Below are 19,541 nucleotides of genomic sequence, written 5' to 3'. Positions count from 1 at the left end.
ATGCTCCACGTTCAGCAAAAATTATTTTATTGCCACTTACAGTATATGATTAAAATCAAATTACAATTAAGTCCCTTAGATCAAATCGTTCAATTAGCTTTAATTACAAATAAGCACATGCAACATTTGTCAGCCGCTGCACAGTTATTTAAATACAGACTTCTCTTTTTCTTATTTAAGTAGACATGAAGACTGTCTCTCATGTTTAACAGAAAGAGAAAGAAATGCACAGCTGATTTATTCAGAAGTGACAAGTTCCAAGATAAACTTACATTCAGCTTTGCTAGCTTTAGACTCATGATGCTCCTGGCGAGGTGCGGATAATAAGGCAGCAGCAGCAGCAGCAGCAGCAAAAAAAAAAAATCATATTCAAAACCAATATCTGCACCAGTAAACACTGAGAAGGACGAACACAGTTATGAATTGCAAAGCAAAGCTGTCATTGCTCTTAATTATTCATGAAACCTCCTACATCACAATCAGCTCCAGCAAAGCCTCACAGAGTGATTTAAAAGAGAGAAAATGAACAACAAAGCATTGGGAATCATCTGAGAGGATGACTTGTGGAGCAGGTTGGGGCTCATTACTGCGGGTGAATTATCTTCATCTCTCTGCCTGTTGTTCAAATATAACAGAGAAGAAAAATGTTTGTCTGTTATCTGAAAAAAAAAAAAAAGGATGGCAGAGAATCCAGGTTTGAAAGATTCTGCTTCAAGGGGTAGAGATGAAATGTGGAGTCACACAGGCATCTCAAAGTGAACTGTGCAGCACTTAGCGAATTCCTTTTCTGCCAAGGAACCGCAAGACTGCGTAGTTGTAGGTGGTGGGCACCAGATACAGAATCTGCAAAAAAGGACAGGCAAGGGAAGGGAGGGTGTGTTAATATTTTATACTGATGGTATGTTTGCCATTCACTGACGAGAAACTGAAAGAACTTGATAAAAACATTAACTGCAGCCTTTGGTTACAGGTGGTAAAAAAAAACAGAATGCATCAATGATTTCTACCCATGATTTGGGAAACTGATCTGGGTATCTTTGCTGATTTCTGCAGCATGGATGGTTCAATGCTGAGGCCACCAGAGACCAGTGGCTCTGAAGAATTGGCTCTGGCCTCGGTTATGCCCCCTGTCCTGAATACATAATACTATGATCATTGTATAAGATATGCACTGGCCCAGAAACCATAGCTGATTCATCCCTTCAATAAATTTCACCTAAAAGAAAATGCCGTTCCAACTTAAATGAATTGCTTCAGTTGTTAACAAGGAATTGAGTTAAGTTTACCCATATTAATTTAATTGTTTTTAAAATATAAACTTAATTATTAGATTCAATTAGCTATTATTTAAGATGAAGCAGCACTTTCTTTTTTGAGTGTTGACTTTACCTTACAGTTTTCACTTTTAATAATCAAACAGTTTCACTAATAATAATCAAAATATTAAAGCATTGCACATTAGCTTCAGCTATATTGAAAGATATGATGGGATGTGTTTCTATCTACTAGATCAGGAGCTGCAACATGCAGCTGCAGGACTGCAAATGGATATTTGGTTCGGTGGCTCCCATGATATTTTAAACGATAAGCTATCACCGTGTTTTGTTTTTTTCATCCGTTTGTTCTGTGTCGCCATGGCAAAAATAAAAACTGGACCCACCTTAACCCCACTAGTAAATTTGGTCTAGAAGCACCACTAGCCTGCAGGAATAGTCAGGTTTAATAGTTTTTATTTTGTTTTATTTTAGATAGTCTGCTAAAGGAAAAGGAAAACTGGATAATTTTTTCACTGACTTACCGCTAGCCACAGAGCTAAGGACATAGTCAAGCTAAGTCATATTAAAAACAACTCCTGCTTTAAAAATCTCCCAGTGGCAAAGAACAAGGTAGTTAATGAACTTTCTGCAGGAGGAAGCATGAGTACCTGATTAACACATGAATGTGGAGAACATGCTGACTGTATGCAGAAAACCCACAGCCTTGTTGCTGCAAAGTAAATGACTCTTTTATACTGAACCAGGTCTGAGATACATTAACTTTTTATATTTATTTATATACATTTAAACTTGATGATCTGTATAATACATTAAAATTCTCCAGTAAAGTCAGTGATACTTTTATTGCATACTAACAGTTAGCTGCTGAAATTAACATCAGCTATCGTCATCAAATGAGCATATTTCAATATGTAATGAGTTTGCACTGAAGACAATATTATTTTAATTTCACAGGGAATATGTAAAAATTTATTTTATTCTAACAGAAAGATGCATTATGATGCGTTATGGCAAGCTATGCTAATTTCCAGCTGTAGTCCTTAGGTATGCTGATGTTAACTACATGAAGGTTTATAGAAATAGTAAAAAAATGGTGCAGCCTTAGAAATAATTACAGTTCATTGTATTGTATAAATATGCAAAAAAAGTTATAAATCACATTTTCCTCAATCAATCAGAATATTTAATCAACAACGTTACACACTCTGCAAAAGTGTGGCTTCACTCATGCATAATTATCAGTAAAAGGTGCAAATCTTTTCCATAATATCCATTAACTCTAGTTCAAGATCTTAAATACCTGAACTAATGAAACATGAACTGGAATAGTTTTCAAACAAACTGAGATTTTAGAAAACATCTAGGGCTGAGATAAAACCTTTATCTTATTCGTAAAAACTTAGATTTGGTCTTCTTTATATCATTAGAGATTTATATGAATTATATAAAGTCAAATTATATGGGCAAGTTATGCACTGACTGGAATTAAGGGGACAGTGTATAATTAATATGTCTATTAAATAGCAAAAATCAAGTATTGTTTTTATAAGTGCATATTCTGTCGAACTCTAAAAATTCCAACATGAAAACTAGTTAACTGCTGGGGGACAAATTGGTTAACTGCTGGGGTTTTAAAGACAGGAGTTACTGGTTTCCTCCTAAATCTTATTCCTGATTAGTTGGAAGAAAGATCCAACCTTTCATTTACATTTATAGAAGTCTATATCAAAATCATGGTGGTACACAGCTTCCCTGGTAAAACAAAGTAAGTCGTATGTGTGTAGCAAACAGATCATCAATCTCATAAAAATAAAGATAGGTAAAAGCATGAATGTTACAGCATTTCAAATGATTTATGCTGCCCTACAGCTTAGCTTACTTCTTCTGCATGTTAGTAAACTGGTTACAGAGATCAAGTTCTGCTTTAGCAGATACTGGTGCAGACCAAAAACTACAATGTTTGTGTGTTGATTATTCTGAATTGCAAGCATGTAAATGAGTGTAGAGGTTTTATGAACCTGTGTTGGCAAGAAACAAGGCATCATTAGCAATAAACACAGGGCTGAGTTTCTTTCTGAAGAAACAGGTTTCTTCCTGACTAGTGGAGTAAAGTTTTTTTTTTCCAGTTCTTCTGTTTTCTCCAGTTCTTGCAGAAGAGACTGGAGGAAAGTCCTGGTAATACATCATATTTTGGAGAACTGGGATAGTTTCATTGAAAAGTCAACTCATTATATCCACTAGACTACATAAGGAGAAATCTTTATGAGAATACACATAGTGAAACAGATTATTTAAGAATTTATCAAATTTATTAAATACAAATCTAGATTAAGGAATAACTATTGGTCACATCTGTTTACTGCACCAGCTGGCTTTTTCTTTTATTTTTCTTCTGCTATTCCTGCTCCCAAACCTACTTTACTGGATCTGAGCCTGCTTAAAGCAAAATATTCACCAAAATAAAACAAAACTTTTCAGTAAATTTGACTTTCCAAATTTCTTTTGGAAGAAAATAGAAGAAACTCTTTCTTCCGACCAACAAAAGAAAACATGGAAAAATCCTGAAAAAAAAAAAACAAACTTTCAATTCTGAATAAAATTAATCACATTTTTTTTTTATTTAAGATGACAGGAGCTTTTGTCTCTGCCTAAGTTTAACTAACATTCGCTGGAAAATGGCATTCTAATTTATTAAAATAAGGATGCTGAGAGAACAATCCATTACAAATAAGGTGAGTTCTCAATGGTGAACAACACCCGACTCCAAATAAAACCATACAGTAATAAAAGGGAACCTTACCAGTGCCAACAGATTGACTCCTGCCCCTGCAAATGTTGCTATGTACAAGTCATAGGTGCTGTGGAACTGTAAGCAAAAGGAAATTATTTATTGGTTCAGTTAATAATACAAAAAAATAATTTACCAATCTGTGTTATCATCTTCCTTTAACTAAAAAGGCTTCCACCGAAATTCAAGCAAAACGTGAAACACTCAAACAAATATAAAAACTAATTCCCAAACAACAGCTCACCTCACTGGTTTTGCAAATAGCTGCCAAGGTCATTCCACAGGACTTTCCCGGCATCACATCCCAAGGAAGCAGACCTGAGGTGAAATCATGACGTAAGAGAGAGATCTCCTGGTAACGCTTAATCATGACAGGCCTGTGATGCATAGAGATTCTGCTTTACAAGCAACACATCAGAGACATAGCAATGAAGAATTATCTCAATCTCTCACAGCAGATTCAACTATCAGTCACGTGGCCACGCCTCACAGATTAATCCCCCTGCTCCCTAGGAGACATTAACATGCTCATCTGAGGGACGTGCAGTCATTCATTGTAAAGCAACCCACCAAACTGCCTTGCATCTATGCAGATCCAGTTTTGCAGACTAACGGGAGAGGATTCAGCCTGGATGTTGATGGTGTGACAGGTGTGCTCCATGTTGAAGAGAAAGAAAACCGGTATAGCAGAGAAAGCAAACACCGCCAGCCAGATGAAGGCCAAGATGTACGTGACTATTACAAACTGTTGAAACAAGAGTGTTACAGATCAGTAGCCTTCAGGTGTCAGCTTGAAAAATGTGTTTTCTGTTATCAGCAATAATTAATGGTTCAGAGTTGGAAACTGAAACAAATATGGTTTCCTTAACACAAATCGGTATTCAGTGTGTCAACAATAAGCTGACGTCATACCCCCTCCCCAAACACATACACACCCCAACTCACCGTCAGGCTGAGGCAGCGGCCACACTGGGTGCTCCTGAACTCCCCAAATGTTTGCTTGACTGCACTTGTGGCATAGAAACCCTCAGCCAACAACAGGATACCATAGAGGAAGAAAAATGATGCCAGACCATAGATCACGAACTGGAAGTATTTGATACTGGAAAAGTAAGAGAAATTCAGTTGAGCATATACAAATATAAAAAATAAATAAAATAAAAATCAAGCAACATGTGAGAACATAAATGAACGCATTCAAGCATAACTCACAAAGATGCCATAACCTCATAGTCCTTAGGTTCACGGGCAAAGTGAGTCTTGACGAGCACCTCCGTCTGGGCCAACGCCTCGTGCCCACAGCCACAAAACAAGGCAGTGCCGGCGTAGCACAGCAAGGTGGCCACCAGGGATGGGTAGGGCACTGCCCCAATGCAGCGGATACAGCAATCATAACAACCTGAGGGGGCATAATATATCAGCACACAGGCGGCACACACCGCACATACAACCACACAGCACATCAAGGTCCCTGCAGGAGGGGGGCTCTTTCACCCCGATGGGGAGCTATGAGAAAGGACTCGCTCTGACTGCAAATCCATGAACATGAGTCAAAAACCCCCAAAGAGCAACAGAAAACAAGAAAAACAGAATTAGACAGCAAAAACAAGCAAGAGTTCAAGCCAGCGTCCCGCAACAAAGCAATCAACCAATCTTCAACACGTCTTCCAGTTTAAGCTGCCTTGTTGAAGCGTTTATCAAATATCCAAAGGGTTAATAATCAATGCATTGCCAGAAATTGCATAGAGAAAAGCACCTAAGGCTTTGCAAAGCCAGTGTTGTTTGACCGGAAACATTTGCTGCCCGTGATGCCGTACTCCGCAACGAGAAGAGATCCCTCAAACCAAGCAGTTATGTACAAGGTTACCCTACTGTACAATATTGCTACGCTTCTGCGCTGATTTCATACGTATGTGACTGGACAACACCTCACAGCTTAGTCCTAAGTAAATCTGGTCCGGCCCCTCTTTCAGCGACGGTCACGGGCGTCACCAAGGCCATTCAGGGACGGTGGTGAGACCCTGGATTCACTGAGAGCCCGAAGAAAGAAAGTACTTCTCTTTGTTGTTGGCGGAAACAATGTTCTTTGTGTTTGGAGAGATCGGAGATGGACAAAGAGCAGTGATGTCAAACAAACAAAAGGCCATCATGAGAAACAGTGTAGTGAGTGATGGCAGAAGGGGTCATCAGGAATGTTTAAGCATCGCTGGCAGAGTGACTACTCTGGCTATGCGCAGCTGGCTGAGGCTGGCACTGAGTGTCAGCGTGGGCAGGGGCCCGACTCAAGTGATCCGAGAGTGGGTCAAAGGAAAACGGGCAGAAAATGGGGTGGGGTTGTAATTCAAACGTCTTTGCAATAACAACAACATTCAAAATGGCAACAACTGCACATGAAACCTTATAGATCCTCAACTCTCAGAAGACTTTTAAAATCATCCCTGAAAGATTTCTGAAGAATCTGTGTCATTTTATTTTGCGGGAGAAGGATCTTGGGGTACATTTAAGTTCTACTAAATGATAAACTCTAACAGGAGGAAGAGGGATAGACTCTATAGATAATAACAATCTACTGCAGAGGAAATATGCTGTTGTTGTTGTGGCTTGATGAATGTGACCGGTACCTCACAAGATTTCTTTTGACTGCATCTACATGAGTTGCAGTGAATATGCAAAAGTTTATAAAAACAATCATTATGCAAAGATAAGCACACAAGGTGTTTGTTAGGTTATGTAAGTGCCTGACTTCTCTCAGTCGCATAACACCAAATCCCCACCAGTCCTTTCTGATTTGTCTTAGAATAATGCCAAACCATAGATCTGAACCGGATGAAATGCATCTGCAGTAAAAAAAACGTTTTCCATTAAGTGTGAAATCATCTTTGGTTACAGAGCTTAAAAAGTCATCCAGAATATTTTAGCAATAAATAAAATGTACATGTACCTAAAAGAAAAAAGAGAAAGAAAGGCTAGGAAAAAAAAGAGCAAGCAAGCTTTGCCCACAGTGCAAAAAGGTCAACGGGGTCCAAAGACACATTAAAAGGCAACATTTGCAAGTTATGAAAATCCACAGTCTTCAAATTACATTAATAAGAGATAAGAGGTATTAGAAATTCTGTGCACTCACCCATGTCCAGAAAGAAGAGCGGGGATATTGAAGTTTAGCTGGACGGCTTTGTGACTGATATGGGGATATGAGAAGTTATTCCCCGCCACCCTTATATGAATCTCACTCGCGCTTTTGTCTCATCAACAATAGATGGAGCACATCTCCCCGAGTCACATCTTAAAGTCACAAAGTCCCATTTCAGCTGCCAGTCATTATTTGTGGAGCCGCTGGTTTCAGAAAGGGGGATGAGAAGAGAGGCCAAAGTCCTAATCTAAACTTTATTGCTTGTTTTAGCGTGTGGAGCAGCTCTTTTCACTGTATAATCTGGTTTTTACTGGTTTTCACAAGAACACCTGGATTTATATCAAATACATGTTTAAAGGAAAAGTTTTTTTTTCAAGCTATATTTAGTTGAATCTACTCTCTCTTCTCTCCTGTTATATTTAATATTCTCAGCGCAAAACGCAATATGGTGGCACGACAGACTTGTTTAGCTCTCTGCACAGTAGATTGCAAGATGCATTCAATTAACTTTCGCTCACAAAATGTGTTTATTGTCAGCATGCCTGTGAGCTGCACATGCTAGATGTCACCAGCACACAGTCAGACAGTTTTAATGCTCTCCTAAACAGTGTGTTCATAGACAAAGAGATAAGAAGTATGCAGAAGGAAAAGAGCAAAATAAATCACAACGCCAGTGACTGACATTGATGAAGTTGGCTAACAAGGGTGACATTGATGATTCGGTCCAGCTGCTGTGCTCCTTCCCTCCCTCCAGTTCGACCCAGCTGATGTCAAAGCTGAGTTTTCAACAAAGGCGCCAGTGTGGGACAGGAGAAAACACCAAGCTGCTTCTTAATTTGGAGAAAGTCTTCAACTTTTTAAAAACATTTCTTATTTGAGGCCATACAAATAAAGTTGGATCAGATGGTGGTAAAATATTATAATTGTACCACTACATATGTCGAAATTTCTTAAAAAGTTAGAAATTTTGCCATATTAGAAACAGGTAATTTTGAGATTTTGAGTCCCAGATCATAAAAAAAATCTCTACTCCAATAGTCTCTATAAAATCCAGAGAAGATAATTGCCTCTATATATCGAACATGATAAATAAAAAAAAGCTGTTTGAGAAGAGAGTCAACAAACCTCCCAATGATCACAGCTAATATTTCAGGAGTAAAGCTGTGGAGAAGTTTAAAGCAGGATTGAGATATGAGCCTCCATCTCAAGGTTTGAAAACCTCAGAGTTCTGCTTGATTTGTTTTCTGCAAATGAGAAGAGGATGGCACAACTGTCATTATACCAAGTCCAATGAAGCACCAGAGGGGAATCCAGGACGCGGTCGAGAAACAATTCCAGGTTAGGCAACGGGCAGGCGGACAAACAGATCAGCGTCAGACAGGGATCAGGCAAGCTCAGAAACAGGGAAAGATCAGGTTTAGAGAAACAAGCAGGAAGTCAGGAATCAGAATAGATCTCACCAATGGCTCGAAATAATCTGGCACTGATGACTGGTCTGAAGGCTGGTTATATACTGATAGGTAGTAATAGAATGGCGCGGAGCGGAGCAGGTACGTCTTGTGAGAAATAAGACCACAGCATCACTGCCGGGATTATGACAGATTCATTCGTTTTGAAAAGCGCCGACCTCAACCTCTGTGGTTCAGAAGTGGAAATTCCACTTTTAATCTGCAAGACACAGACTCAGTCCAAATTGGGCCAAGCAGTAAGGGGCCTTAAACCTAAGTGAAAGTGTATCAGCTGATGCCACATCACTGTCAAAATGGTAGTAAAGAAGGAGGTAGGATGAGGAAGCAGGATGCTTTCTATTATAGTTCAGTTTGCAGAGGAACCTTCTGAGGTAACTATCATTAGACATTCCTAAAATACATTATTTGATCACATGCACTCTTGTGACACATGCAAAATACGCACATTAATTTTTTTGTGGTTTTATGATGGAGAGCTTTGGCCATTTACTACATTTGTTTTTTTGTAGTTTGTTTTCTTGAGGATTAGTGTTTAGACTTTGTGTTTCTGACCCCTAATGATGTCAGGCTGAATGCTGTCCAGATTCAGCACAGCAGTCCGCAGCTCTTTTCCAACCCTGGATAGAGTTTTTACTGATTCAATTCAATTCAGTTTATTTATGTAGCGTCAATTCACAACATGTCATCTCAAGGCACTTTACAATTCAACCAGATCATACAGTTAAATAGATTCAGAGTTTTCTAAGGAAAAAACTGTTGATTGCATCAACTCATGGACTGAAAGGTAAACCCTCACACTAAGCATGCTTGTAGCAACAGTGGAGAGGAAAAACTCCCTTTTAACAGAAAGAAACCTCCAGCAGAACCAGGCTCAGTTTGAGCGGCCATCTTCTGAGGCCGACTGGGGTTCAAGGAGACAGAAGCAGACAGAAAAAGAAGCAGAGATACAAAAGGTAGCTGTCAACCTGCACCACAGATGGCCCCATCCAGGAAACACAGCCAGGCAGACAAGCTTCTAGCCAGCTCCCATGTCCGAGGATGAAAGAGAGCACATCCAGTTAGTCACAGTCAGAGAAACGGGACTACACTGAAAAACAGGCCAAGCTCCAACATCTATAAACAAAGGTGTTGATGGCAGCAGCACAGCTGATATTTCTCTCCAGGATGGATTCACAGCCAAACAGGTACAGACCAGAGGAAGCTACTATGAGAAAAAGCAGAGAGAGCATAACATTAGAGATTGAACTGACAAATTTTACAGTGGGAGAATAGAAATAGAATGAAGCAGAATGATGAAAAAGTGGCTCCGTATGTCCTCCAGCAAGTCTAAGCCTATATTAGCATAACTTTAGAGATAGCTCTGGATAACCTGAGCCTCTAACTATAAGCTTTATCAAAAAGGAAAGTTTTAAGCCTACACTTAAAAGTAGACAGGGTGTCTTAAACTGGACTAAAACTGGTTGTTGGTTCCACAGGAGAGGAGCCTGATAACTAAAAGATCTGCCTCCCATTCTACTTTTAGAAATTCTTGGAACCACTAGGAAACCTGCAGATTGAGAGTTAAGTGCTCTGATATAAGATGGAGCTTGGTTATTTAAGGCTTCATATGTGAGAAGGAGGATTTTAAATTCTATTTTGGATTTAACAGGAAGCCAATGAAGAGAAGCTAGGATAGGAGAGATATGATCCCCCTTTTTCTCCGAACTGGGTGAAGCATAGGAGCTGCCATTAGCTTGATCTGAAATCAGCCTCTCAACTAATAATCTCACAGAGTTACTTCATAGTCTTCCCCGTCAAAAAAAAATACAATAGTCTTTGAAAAATTCAAAATTGAAAAAGTGGAAAAAAAGTTAAATGTGGAAAAATAGCAAAGTAAAGTTATTGGTGAACTTTTGTGCGCACACTATAATTATGTTGGAAAAAAATATGATTACACAAAAGTTAGGCACCATACACAATTTTGATCAAACCTTAATTGCAGTCCATTGTCATTTAAACGATCAGAACACTTTGCCACATGCCTTAACTATCTGCCACAGACACAAATCTGTTTGATTAACTCTTTTGGGGACTGCCATACTCAAAGCCATTAACAAACTTCCATTTTAATGGTGTCTTCAAAAAACAGTCAATTTCTATCCTTTTATCTCCTGAGAAATAGAGCGATTAGGGATCAAGTAATTAGTGTGTAAAATGGAGTTATAAAACATGCTAAAAGTGAAGCGCATGAAAAGATGCCTTTGAAATATCAGATAAAACCAGGGAATAGTAGAACGGAAGGAGACCCGGAGCATCAGTCAACCTCCATGCTTCAGAGGATGTTGATTGAATGTCATCTCTGCAGCTGAGATGCATGTCACACACATGCGAGATAGATGCATGTGTTGGTTATCAAAGCATGTAGTGGGAGGGAAAATTTTAGTGGTTCTGACACAAAGAAGGAGAATATATGTTTGAAATACAGTGATCTGAGTTTGATTTGTATGGGTGATGTGAGGAGCTCATATGATAAATGACAGCATATCTTAGGATCACATTAAACACGCAGGATGTTGCATAAGCTAATGTCACACAAGTAGACCTTAATATTTCAGATGTCATTAAGCTTAAATATCTCATCTAGTGACTCTGCATCATTGCCTTTTAGTCTAAATGAGCTATACTTCATGTCAATTGCATGTATGGAATTTGGTGTGCAGAATGTAGATGCATAATGGTACTGGGAACTCTGCTGTGAGGCGGATGCACTTCTAATATTTACACACTAAACGCAGCAATACGCAAAGGCCCACGTTATGTTTTCAGCCTCCTTTCACCCGTTATCACGATGCTTCTTATGTTATCTTTTGGGACAAACCAGACAAACACTCATCAGGCAAACAAACAAACCCTTGATAATTCAGCGGTGATGACCTCCCGTGTTGAGAGAGTGATGAAGTAAAGTTAGAGCTGAGCTTGTTTTCCAGCTGGGCGCCTGTATTCGCCCGCGTTTTTGATTGACTTTTGTGATTATGCCATGCTCTGTGTGTGGCTGCGTGTTTGAGGCCTGCAGGGTATGTAAGCAGTCACACGGTCTGACAAAATCCTCATGTTTGTTAGAGGCACGTCTAGCTTGAAAATCTTACAATGATACAGAGCGATTTCTGGAGTATGTTGTCGTCAAAAAAATCAATTTCCCATCAAAGCTCTTCATAATATTTTCTTAGGAGTGCTTTCATTTACTTTATTATTCACTCAGGCCATCTCACATCTGCAAGGCTACCCAGTGTCTGGGTGAGAGGAGTTGCTTTAAACACAACAGAAGATAATGGAACAGATAATTTTTCCCATCACAGTTCCGACTCATTCTTCTCACGGTTCTTTCAACATTTTACTGTTAGGATTAATTTATTATTGATGTATGTTGTTGTTAAACCCTAATATTACATGCCTGTTATGTGTTAAGGCTCATGTTTTCCCTGGCAGTTTATCTAATTAGGACCATTCTTCTGTCAGGATAAAAGTCAATCATCTTCATAATGTGGGGTACCTAACAAAGATTTGGGAATGGGAGTATAAAGACGGAGTGGATTATTCTTTACACATAGCTCTTCCTCTGTGCAATCGGGTCGTCCTTGATCTAAGAACACTGTCTAATACTTGATATGGCAGGAGCAAGTGAAGTCTCCTCATGTTCAAATATATGTATTACGAAATGTATCAAATGCTTATTTAACCGTTATTCAGGGCTGCTGCCGATTCTCTAATGCAGTGAGCCCGAAGTTAACCTTTGTATCGGTGCAACCTCTCTGAAGTATGATTACTGTACATTTTCTTTTAAAATCTGTTCTCATGTGTCATAGTACATTAATACGTAAACCTTATAAAGTATAAATCAGGGAGATATAAAGACAGATGCAAACATCGAGCTTTTCTTTACATCTGTTTTCCCTCCACTGTATGTAACTTGTTTTATTATAAACCTTTGCAGCTTTTTGCAGGCTTCTTTGTAAAGGTTAGAACACAGGACCCAGTATTCTAGGCAAGACAGACAGTGGGATTATTCAAAAAGCGTTTACTATAAAAACTGATCTGTGGTAGCAGCTGCAAGGGTGTCTACGGCAAGAACCTCTGTAGGAGAAAAACACAGGTTAGTGACCACAAAATTTGATGGAGAATGATTACGCATGTGAGTCACTTACCTGGATGAACAATTCAGTCCGTGACCAGAGAACAAGGAAGAATCCAGCCGGTGGGCTGCCAACAGGATTCGGCAGGCGGAGCCCAGAGTGTCCTAGATGCTGCAGCCCCGCAGGATGGAGAACAAGAAAGAGAGCAGATCCGAGTAGAAAAAAAGAAGGCAGAATAGTCCAGAAGGCAAAGCTAAAGCCGGTGCCGAGGACGTGCTAGAACCAGGAGATCAGAAGTTGGAGGAGGTTCCAAAGAAAAAACTCAGGTCGGTGACAGGAAGCAGCTCCAAGTTTAGCAAACACGCAGAATCCACAGGAGTCCGAAGACAGTTCAGGCAAAGTGATCAGATGGGAACAGGAAGGCTCAGTGGTTGAGAACCAGAAAAGGATCAGGTAACCAGAAACAATAAGGTAACGCTGAAAAGCTCTCACCACTGCTCGAGAATATTCTCACCTAACAGCTGGAAGCAGGCAGATTAAAATAGACCAGATCGGAACAGGCGTACTCAATGGTTGAGAGACACAACATGAAATCAGAGACACCAAGGTAATGCTGGCACACTCTCTTCACTGGCTAGAGAGAAATAATCTAGCTCTGACGACTGTTAACAGGCAGCTTAAAAAGAGGCAGGAGCAGGTGGATCAGATGAGCAGTAATGAAAAACCTGACAGAGTTATACAGGTGAATGAAATTAGTAATTAAGCCAGTCATCAACACCAAGAAAATTACATTCTTAAGTAGTTAGGGAAAACCTGTGCGATTCAGAACAGGTAGGAATATTGGCAACAGTGTATCTGTCCTCCCTTGCAAAGTATTTAATAGAATGTTGGCTTGAATGAGAAAGACTGGATGTCAGTTTCTTGTTAAATAAGAATTAGACACTTTTTCCATCAACAGTGTCGTAGAGATGACTGGCTGCTACTTCATGGCAGTGCCTTAGGCTTTTCACACCCCTTATTTGTATTAGGATCTTATATAATAGAGTAAACAAAGTAGTGTCTGATTTCATAGTGTGAGAAAAATGACACCTATTTTTTTAAATGTTATACAAGTAAACAAAAAAGAAGTCTATTTTTGCCGGTATTGTCATGATCTGCCGTCATAGCTGAGCTATTTGTTCATTTCACTCACCTGCCCAACTCTGCCCGGTTTCTAATCATCTCTCATCTTATCCAACTGCGTCTGCTGCTTTATATTTGGCTCAGCCCAGCTATCAGGGCCAGATCATTGTATGTTTGTTTGTGTTCAGTTTGAGTTATTTCATTAGTCCATGTTTTTCGTTCTCTTAGGCCAGTGGTTAGAGAGGGTTATTTGTCTTGTCATCATGTTTCCTCATTGTGTCCTGGCTCTTTCCTGCAGAGCGCTTTCTGTTCCTGTTTTGGCTCAGCAGGGGGGAAGCTAGTTTACAGTTCTGTAGCCCTGGCTCTTGAAGAGATTCAGTTTAAAGTTCTGCAGTTCTCCTTGTACCTTGTCTTGTCTCTGCCTCTCACCACTGAGGCTGCCTGGCTCCCTCTGAGCGTATCTGCCTGAGCTCGCTGCTGGACTCATGGAGCTCTGAATCTGCCTGAATGCTCTGTGGATTCCTGGAACCCTGAACCTGTTTGTTCCTGTTTGGATCAGAACCCTTGATCGGGCTACAGACTCCTGGATCTCAAAACTTTCCTGGTGTGATCTGTTTTCCTTGACATTGATTGGACTCCTGCCTTTTCATTGGAGCCTGCTGTATCGGGTACACTCTGGACGGCTCAGCGCTACATATCATTGGCGGTGCATCAGCTGAATCCTATCTCTAAAAATGTTGAAAGTCTTTCCAGATTTCCTCAGCTTCCTCCTTAAAAGTCCCATATTATGCAAAATTCACTTTATAAACATTTTTAACACTCATATGTGTGCTAAAGCCTGTGTAATATACAAAAAAAAAACTTTCCCCACTCTCAATGTCTTAATCCTCCTCCAAGTTAATGTGTGCTTAATATTCTGATTGTGTGCTTATGTTAAAGTACTTATGTAAGTAGCAGCTTGGTTACCGGTACTTCAATACAGCTTAGGGTAACTGGCTACTGGTTGTACATGTTGTTTTTTTTATTGAAAGACTTTAATTAACCGTGTACCAGAGGCAACAAACTGGACAGTATTGTTTCTGTAAAGTGCCTTGAGATGACGTGTTATGAGCATGTGTTATATATATATGAATAAACAAAAATTAATTCACAGTCTAGGGTTTCTAGCCTTTCCTTGAAAAATGAGATCGTTCTGTATATAGAAGGATTGCTCCATGTTCTGTATTGAGGTGATTTGAGTGAAATTTGTCCATATTGGGCTGGATTAGGTTTTTGGTACTTGCTGTCTCCTTTATCTCAGAGATTTCATGCTCAAGCAGTAAAAACGTGTTCTGGGTTGGCTTATTGTAAATACTTTTTATTTTCAAATGTAGTATAATGTGAGATCTTTAAACAAACAAATGTTTCAACGGTGTATGACTTTCCAATTTCCTAGTCTTTAGGAGTTTCTTTGTGTTTATTTTCCTAAAACAGAGTTCCTAATTTACTGAAAATGCAGCCGTCCTGTTGGAGATAAATGTTTCACTAATGGTTGTTCAGCTGTGATCTTATATCTTCTATAATTTTACATTATGACATTTCATTATGACATTTCTCATTTCTCTGCATGATGGAGAAGAGGCTATCACTGTTGCCTTGCAGCAAGAAGGTTCTGGGTTCAATTGTCAGCCCAGAATCTTTCTGTATGGAGTTTGCATGTTCTCCCTGTGCATGCATGGGTTCTCTGGCTTCTTCCCACTGACATGTCTGTTAGCTTAATTGTCTTCCCTAAACTGTCCTTAGCTGTGAGTGTGTACATGGTTGTGTGTCTCTGTGTTTGCCTGTGACACCCTTGCGACCTGCCCAGGGTGGACCCTGCCTCTTGCCCATAGACTGCCAGAGATGGGCACCAGCCCCACCGTAACCCTTAAAAGGACTAAGCAGGAGAAAATGGATGGATGGACATTTCTTACCTTTTATCTCAGATTTTTTAAAGGATTGGATTTAGTCTCTTTCGTTGTTCATCTTCACAAGGGTTTTGGATATTGAGATCACAATGCAGAACCAGAAAGTATGGAGAACATTCCCAAAATATATAAATAATATACTATCAACGATACAGTAGAAGGGATACACAAGCAAGTTTCAATGTCTGACAGGAACACCACTTTAGTTTCAAAAATCTTTTAATACTTGTCTGGTTTAGGTTAAACAATGTTATGATAAGTTTAAAGAAATCAAGGCTCAGTTCTCCAGGTTCATCATGTCCAGTCAGTGTTGGAAAATCCCTTTGATTTACTTAGAAAAGGGTCCAGACCACTTGGAAAAGGAGCAAAGTCTACCATAAAGAGTCATAAAGCTCCCTTTTCTTTTCTTCTCTTCTCTTTTCAAATGATGAATAACTGAAGTGGTTTATATACAGCTAGAAAGTAATTACAGTCTTCTCTCTGAAGGGCTTACAGTATTCATAAACAAACAACAAATCAAACATCAGTCTAAGTTTATTCTGTACAAACAATCCGAGCCAAAACCATGAGTTAGTTAGAGTAGGAAAACACATCTTATAAGCAATATTTTGTTTATAGTGAAGCAGAAGTTATATCCCTTTAGCGTACTTTGCCAAAAGGAAACAAAAAAACCACACAGAGCCAAAACAAGGATACTCAAGTGGACTACAATAAACTACACAACACTACATATGCAAAACCAAGAGGTTAATTTCTAACGATGCCTAATTTACATTTCTGTTGCACAGATTTCAGTACATCCACGCACTCTCAAACCCAAACAAACACACACATACATACACGCAGGTGCCAGATTTGCACCGCCTGATGGGAACATTTTGGCAAAGTTGAATATTTTCTATGGAGGGCCAGGGGAGAGGTTGAAAAAGAAATACAAGCGTTTCAAATGTAATATTTAAATCGCACAATTAGAAATCCAGTTTAAAACCATTTGATTACTGTACATTTTCAATTACATTTTAAATAGGAATTTTAGATTATATTTATGAATCCATTAACACTGAAAATTAAAGACATATTTTAAAATCTTATATTCAAGTAAAGATTAAAAAACATACATCTAATTACAAGTAGCTTTCCTCATTAAACATTTTAAAGGCAATTTATGTTTCCCTTTTTCCTTTTCACCTCTCATTTTCAATTCCTTCTTGTGTTTGTATTTTCTTTTTACGTCATCCTCTCCTTTTATTTTTGTAACCCAACAATTACAGCCTTTCAACAGTTTACATAAAGCTCATAAACAGGCTAGTTTTAATTTATTAATGGTTTAGTTGCATCCGATTAACATTTTTGTTAAACCATATAAGCAGTGCAGAAGCAACTCACAAAATAGTTTAGCTACAGCTTATTATCAGTAAAAGCTTATAAATCTTTATTTAGAAATATGAACGAAAAAACACATGTTTAAATTGCACTACTTATTAATGATCAATAAATACAATTTGCAATTCCTCTTTAAAAATACAACTTAAAATGTGCAAATACAAAATGCTTTTCAACTGGATTTTTAATGAAATTATTTAAATTTTTGATTCTAAATGGTAGTATTTCTTTTTCCGTGTCTCTCTATGTCCTCCTTAGATTTCATGGTGTGTTTCATTCATCATCCACTGCAGCTATGCTTCCACAGTAATTTAGTGTTAAAGAGATGTACAAGGCGTTTGGAAAGTAATTAGAGTAAAAATACTTTTTTTTCATAATAAGCAATATGACATGAGAAATGTGTATAAAATAGCTGGATAATAGCAACGGTAGTAATGCTTCTCTGTTTTTCCTCTCTAGCCGTCATGAGTCGTAGTGTCACTTTGTTCTGCGAGAGCAAAATAGATATTACAGAGTAAGAAAAAAGCTTCCCATACAAATCCGACTGTATAAACATTATACTAAGTTCCTGCTAGGCAAGTATCCAGAAAGTGGAAAATGAAATGCACTTGTTTTCTTTTAAACTGCCTTTGACAATGATTATTATAAAATGACTGCAGGTAAGACTTCCTACTATGAAAGAGCAAAGGCAGGATGTTTGCGGTGTCACACCTTTGGAAAAGACAAACATACTCGATCCTAATTTACGTTCACATTCTAAATACAGCTTTGAATGCTCATGTTTGGTGTTCTGTCACCAGGCTATACCCGAGTGGTAGAGTGGGTGCTGGGCAAGCCTGCGGAGCTGTAGCCGGCGGGGAAGGTGCTGTACGGACTCATGTTGGACAGACCCATCAGGGAGTTGGGGATCATGGTGATGTTGTTGGGCGTCATCAGAGGGATGTCGTCAGGGGAGCGGCGCTGGCTCAGAGAGTAGCTGGGTGAGGCGTGGAGAGGATTATGAAGCGCTTCACACGGGCTCCTTTGCTGAGATGACAGGGTCTCGTCCACTGTGTTGGCATGGCTCGCATTGTTGCCTTTGCTATCGCGTTGTGGACTGGGCTGCTGTGAAGTCTCCTGGCGACTGCGCTTGTCCTTGCGGTAGTACAGGGCGGCGAAGGCCAAGACGTTGAGGAAGAGCAGCGATGCTCCCACGGCGATGGTGACGCTGAGCTCCGTGGAGTAATCTCTGGGGTTGGGCATAATCAGAGGACCCATCTCTCTCCCACCCTCCCCGTCACTGTGGGAAGTGGACATGGGAGGCCGGCCTGTGCTGCCAGACCTCTTGCCGTTGGACTGGGTGGGGTCCAGGGGGGTGACTTTGGTGGTGGTCGATGAGTAGTGGAAAACATCGTGAATGTTGTAGAGATGGGGGACCAGGTGTTTCCAGAAAGCTACTTTCGTGGCTCGATAGTGGTCACGGATCCGAGGCTTCAGGCCGATGTGCAGATAGAGCTGGTCGTAGGGGTCATACTTGGACCAGGCCACCTCCTCAAAGCGGTTGGCCTTGGTATGGATGAACTTGGTGTCCTGTGGGACTGGCTTGTTAGGATCCCTAAGAATAAAACACACACAAAAAAACTTTAGCAAACAACACTAGATTAGATTCAACTTCACTGACATTACATAAATAGAACTAAAAAACAATGAAATAGTTTCTCATCAAAGACAAAAAAAAAAAAAACTTAATACAGTGGATCATAAACAGTATTTGTAGTTAAAGCATTTATTGCAGACACTAAATACATTCAGTTTAATTTTTTGAAAAGGTCAAAGTAAAATGATGAATAACTGATGTAGCATCTGGTGGAGTTTTCTGAAGGGGGGGCTATAAATTCAAAATAGACGTATACCAAAAAACAATCAAACGTATACTGAGTTAATACACCAGTATATTTATATGAATAGAAACGACAAAAAACATTATGAAATTTATTTAAAAATATATATATATATAACTTCATGAACATGTTTACTTTTTTGTTCATAAATCTTGCCCTTCTTAGGCTTTGTGAAGGCAAATGTTTTGCATGGTCCAATATTGTGTCACAAACCTAAAAAAAACAATGTACCAGTTTATTAATGGAGAAGCTATTGGTCAGCTTTATTCTTTTTTTAATATATAGAAACTATTTTCTGAGAATCTGTTAATTTACGAGAAACTATGCAAATTAACAAACACCTAGAAAAAGTACACTACATTATATAATTTTCCATGAGAATCCTAGATTGTTCTTTCTTCTTTGCCTTTTCTAAAAAGTGCTTTAAATCAGTCCTA

At 39.2% G+C, this 19,541-nt stretch overlaps 2 protein-coding genes across 4 annotated transcripts in view; both read right to left on the bottom strand.

Annotated features, from left to right (window-relative positions):
• Positions 1–67: 67 nt before the first annotated feature.
• On the bottom strand, positions 68–7,325 carry LOC107098240 (myelin proteolipid protein-like). 2 transcript variants are annotated; one of them, XM_015395770.1, is made up of 7 exons: positions 5,822–6,008; positions 5,278–5,464; positions 5,011–5,167; positions 4,636–4,810; positions 4,310–4,383; positions 4,078–4,143; positions 68–843 (listed from the first exon to the last, which is right to left on the bottom strand). In XM_015395770.1, the coding sequence occupies exons 1-7, from the start codon at positions 5,859–5,861 to the stop codon at positions 772–774; spliced, it is 771 nt and encodes a 256-aa protein (XP_015251256.1). In that variant the 5' UTR covers positions 5,862–6,008; the 3' UTR covers positions 68–771. The 2 variants fall into 2 exon arrangements, with proteins under 2 accessions (XP_015251256.1, XP_015251258.1); XM_015395772.1 differs by lacking the exon at positions 5,822–6,008 and adding an exon at positions 7,190–7,325 and having other exon boundaries at positions 69–843.
• A 9,735-nt stretch (positions 7,326–17,060) lies between these two features.
• Positions 17,061–19,541, bottom strand: part of LOC107098226 (neuroligin-3-like) — a 37,228-nt gene continuing 34,747 nt past the window's right edge. For both annotated transcript variants that reach the window (XM_015395755.1, XM_015395756.1), the window contains one exon: positions 17,061–18,818. In XM_015395755.1, the coding sequence (XP_015251241.1) occupies positions 18,026–18,818 (793 nt within the window). In that variant the 3' untranslated portion in view covers positions 17,061–18,025. The remainder of the gene's footprint in view (positions 18,819–19,541) is intronic.

Source organism: Cyprinodon variegatus, unplaced genomic scaffold (assembly GCF_000732505.1).
Source record: "Cyprinodon variegatus isolate N-32 unplaced genomic scaffold, C_variegatus-1.0 Scaffold760, whole genome shotgun sequence".
NCBI classification, from domain to species: Eukaryota; Metazoa; Chordata; class Actinopteri; order Cyprinodontiformes; family Cyprinodontidae; genus Cyprinodon; species Cyprinodon variegatus.
Note: the sequence above shows the minus strand (reverse complement) of the source record. Positions and strands in the feature narration are given on the sequence as shown.

Bases quoted from the DNA above. Each gene is read 5' to 3' on its own strand.
- LOC107098240 (XM_015395770.1), bottom strand. From the start codon at position 5,861: ATGTTTCCGGTCAAACAACACTGGCTTTGCAAAGCCTTAG. The intron at 4,811-5,010 runs GTGAGTTGGGGT...TTGTTTCAACAG, and splicing joins GCCGCTGCCTCAGCCTGACG to TTTGTAATAGTCACGTACAT. The intron at 4,144-4,309 runs GTGAGCTGTTGT...TTTTGCTTACAG, and splicing joins CTATTTGCAAAACCAGTGAG to TTCCACAGCACCTATGACTT.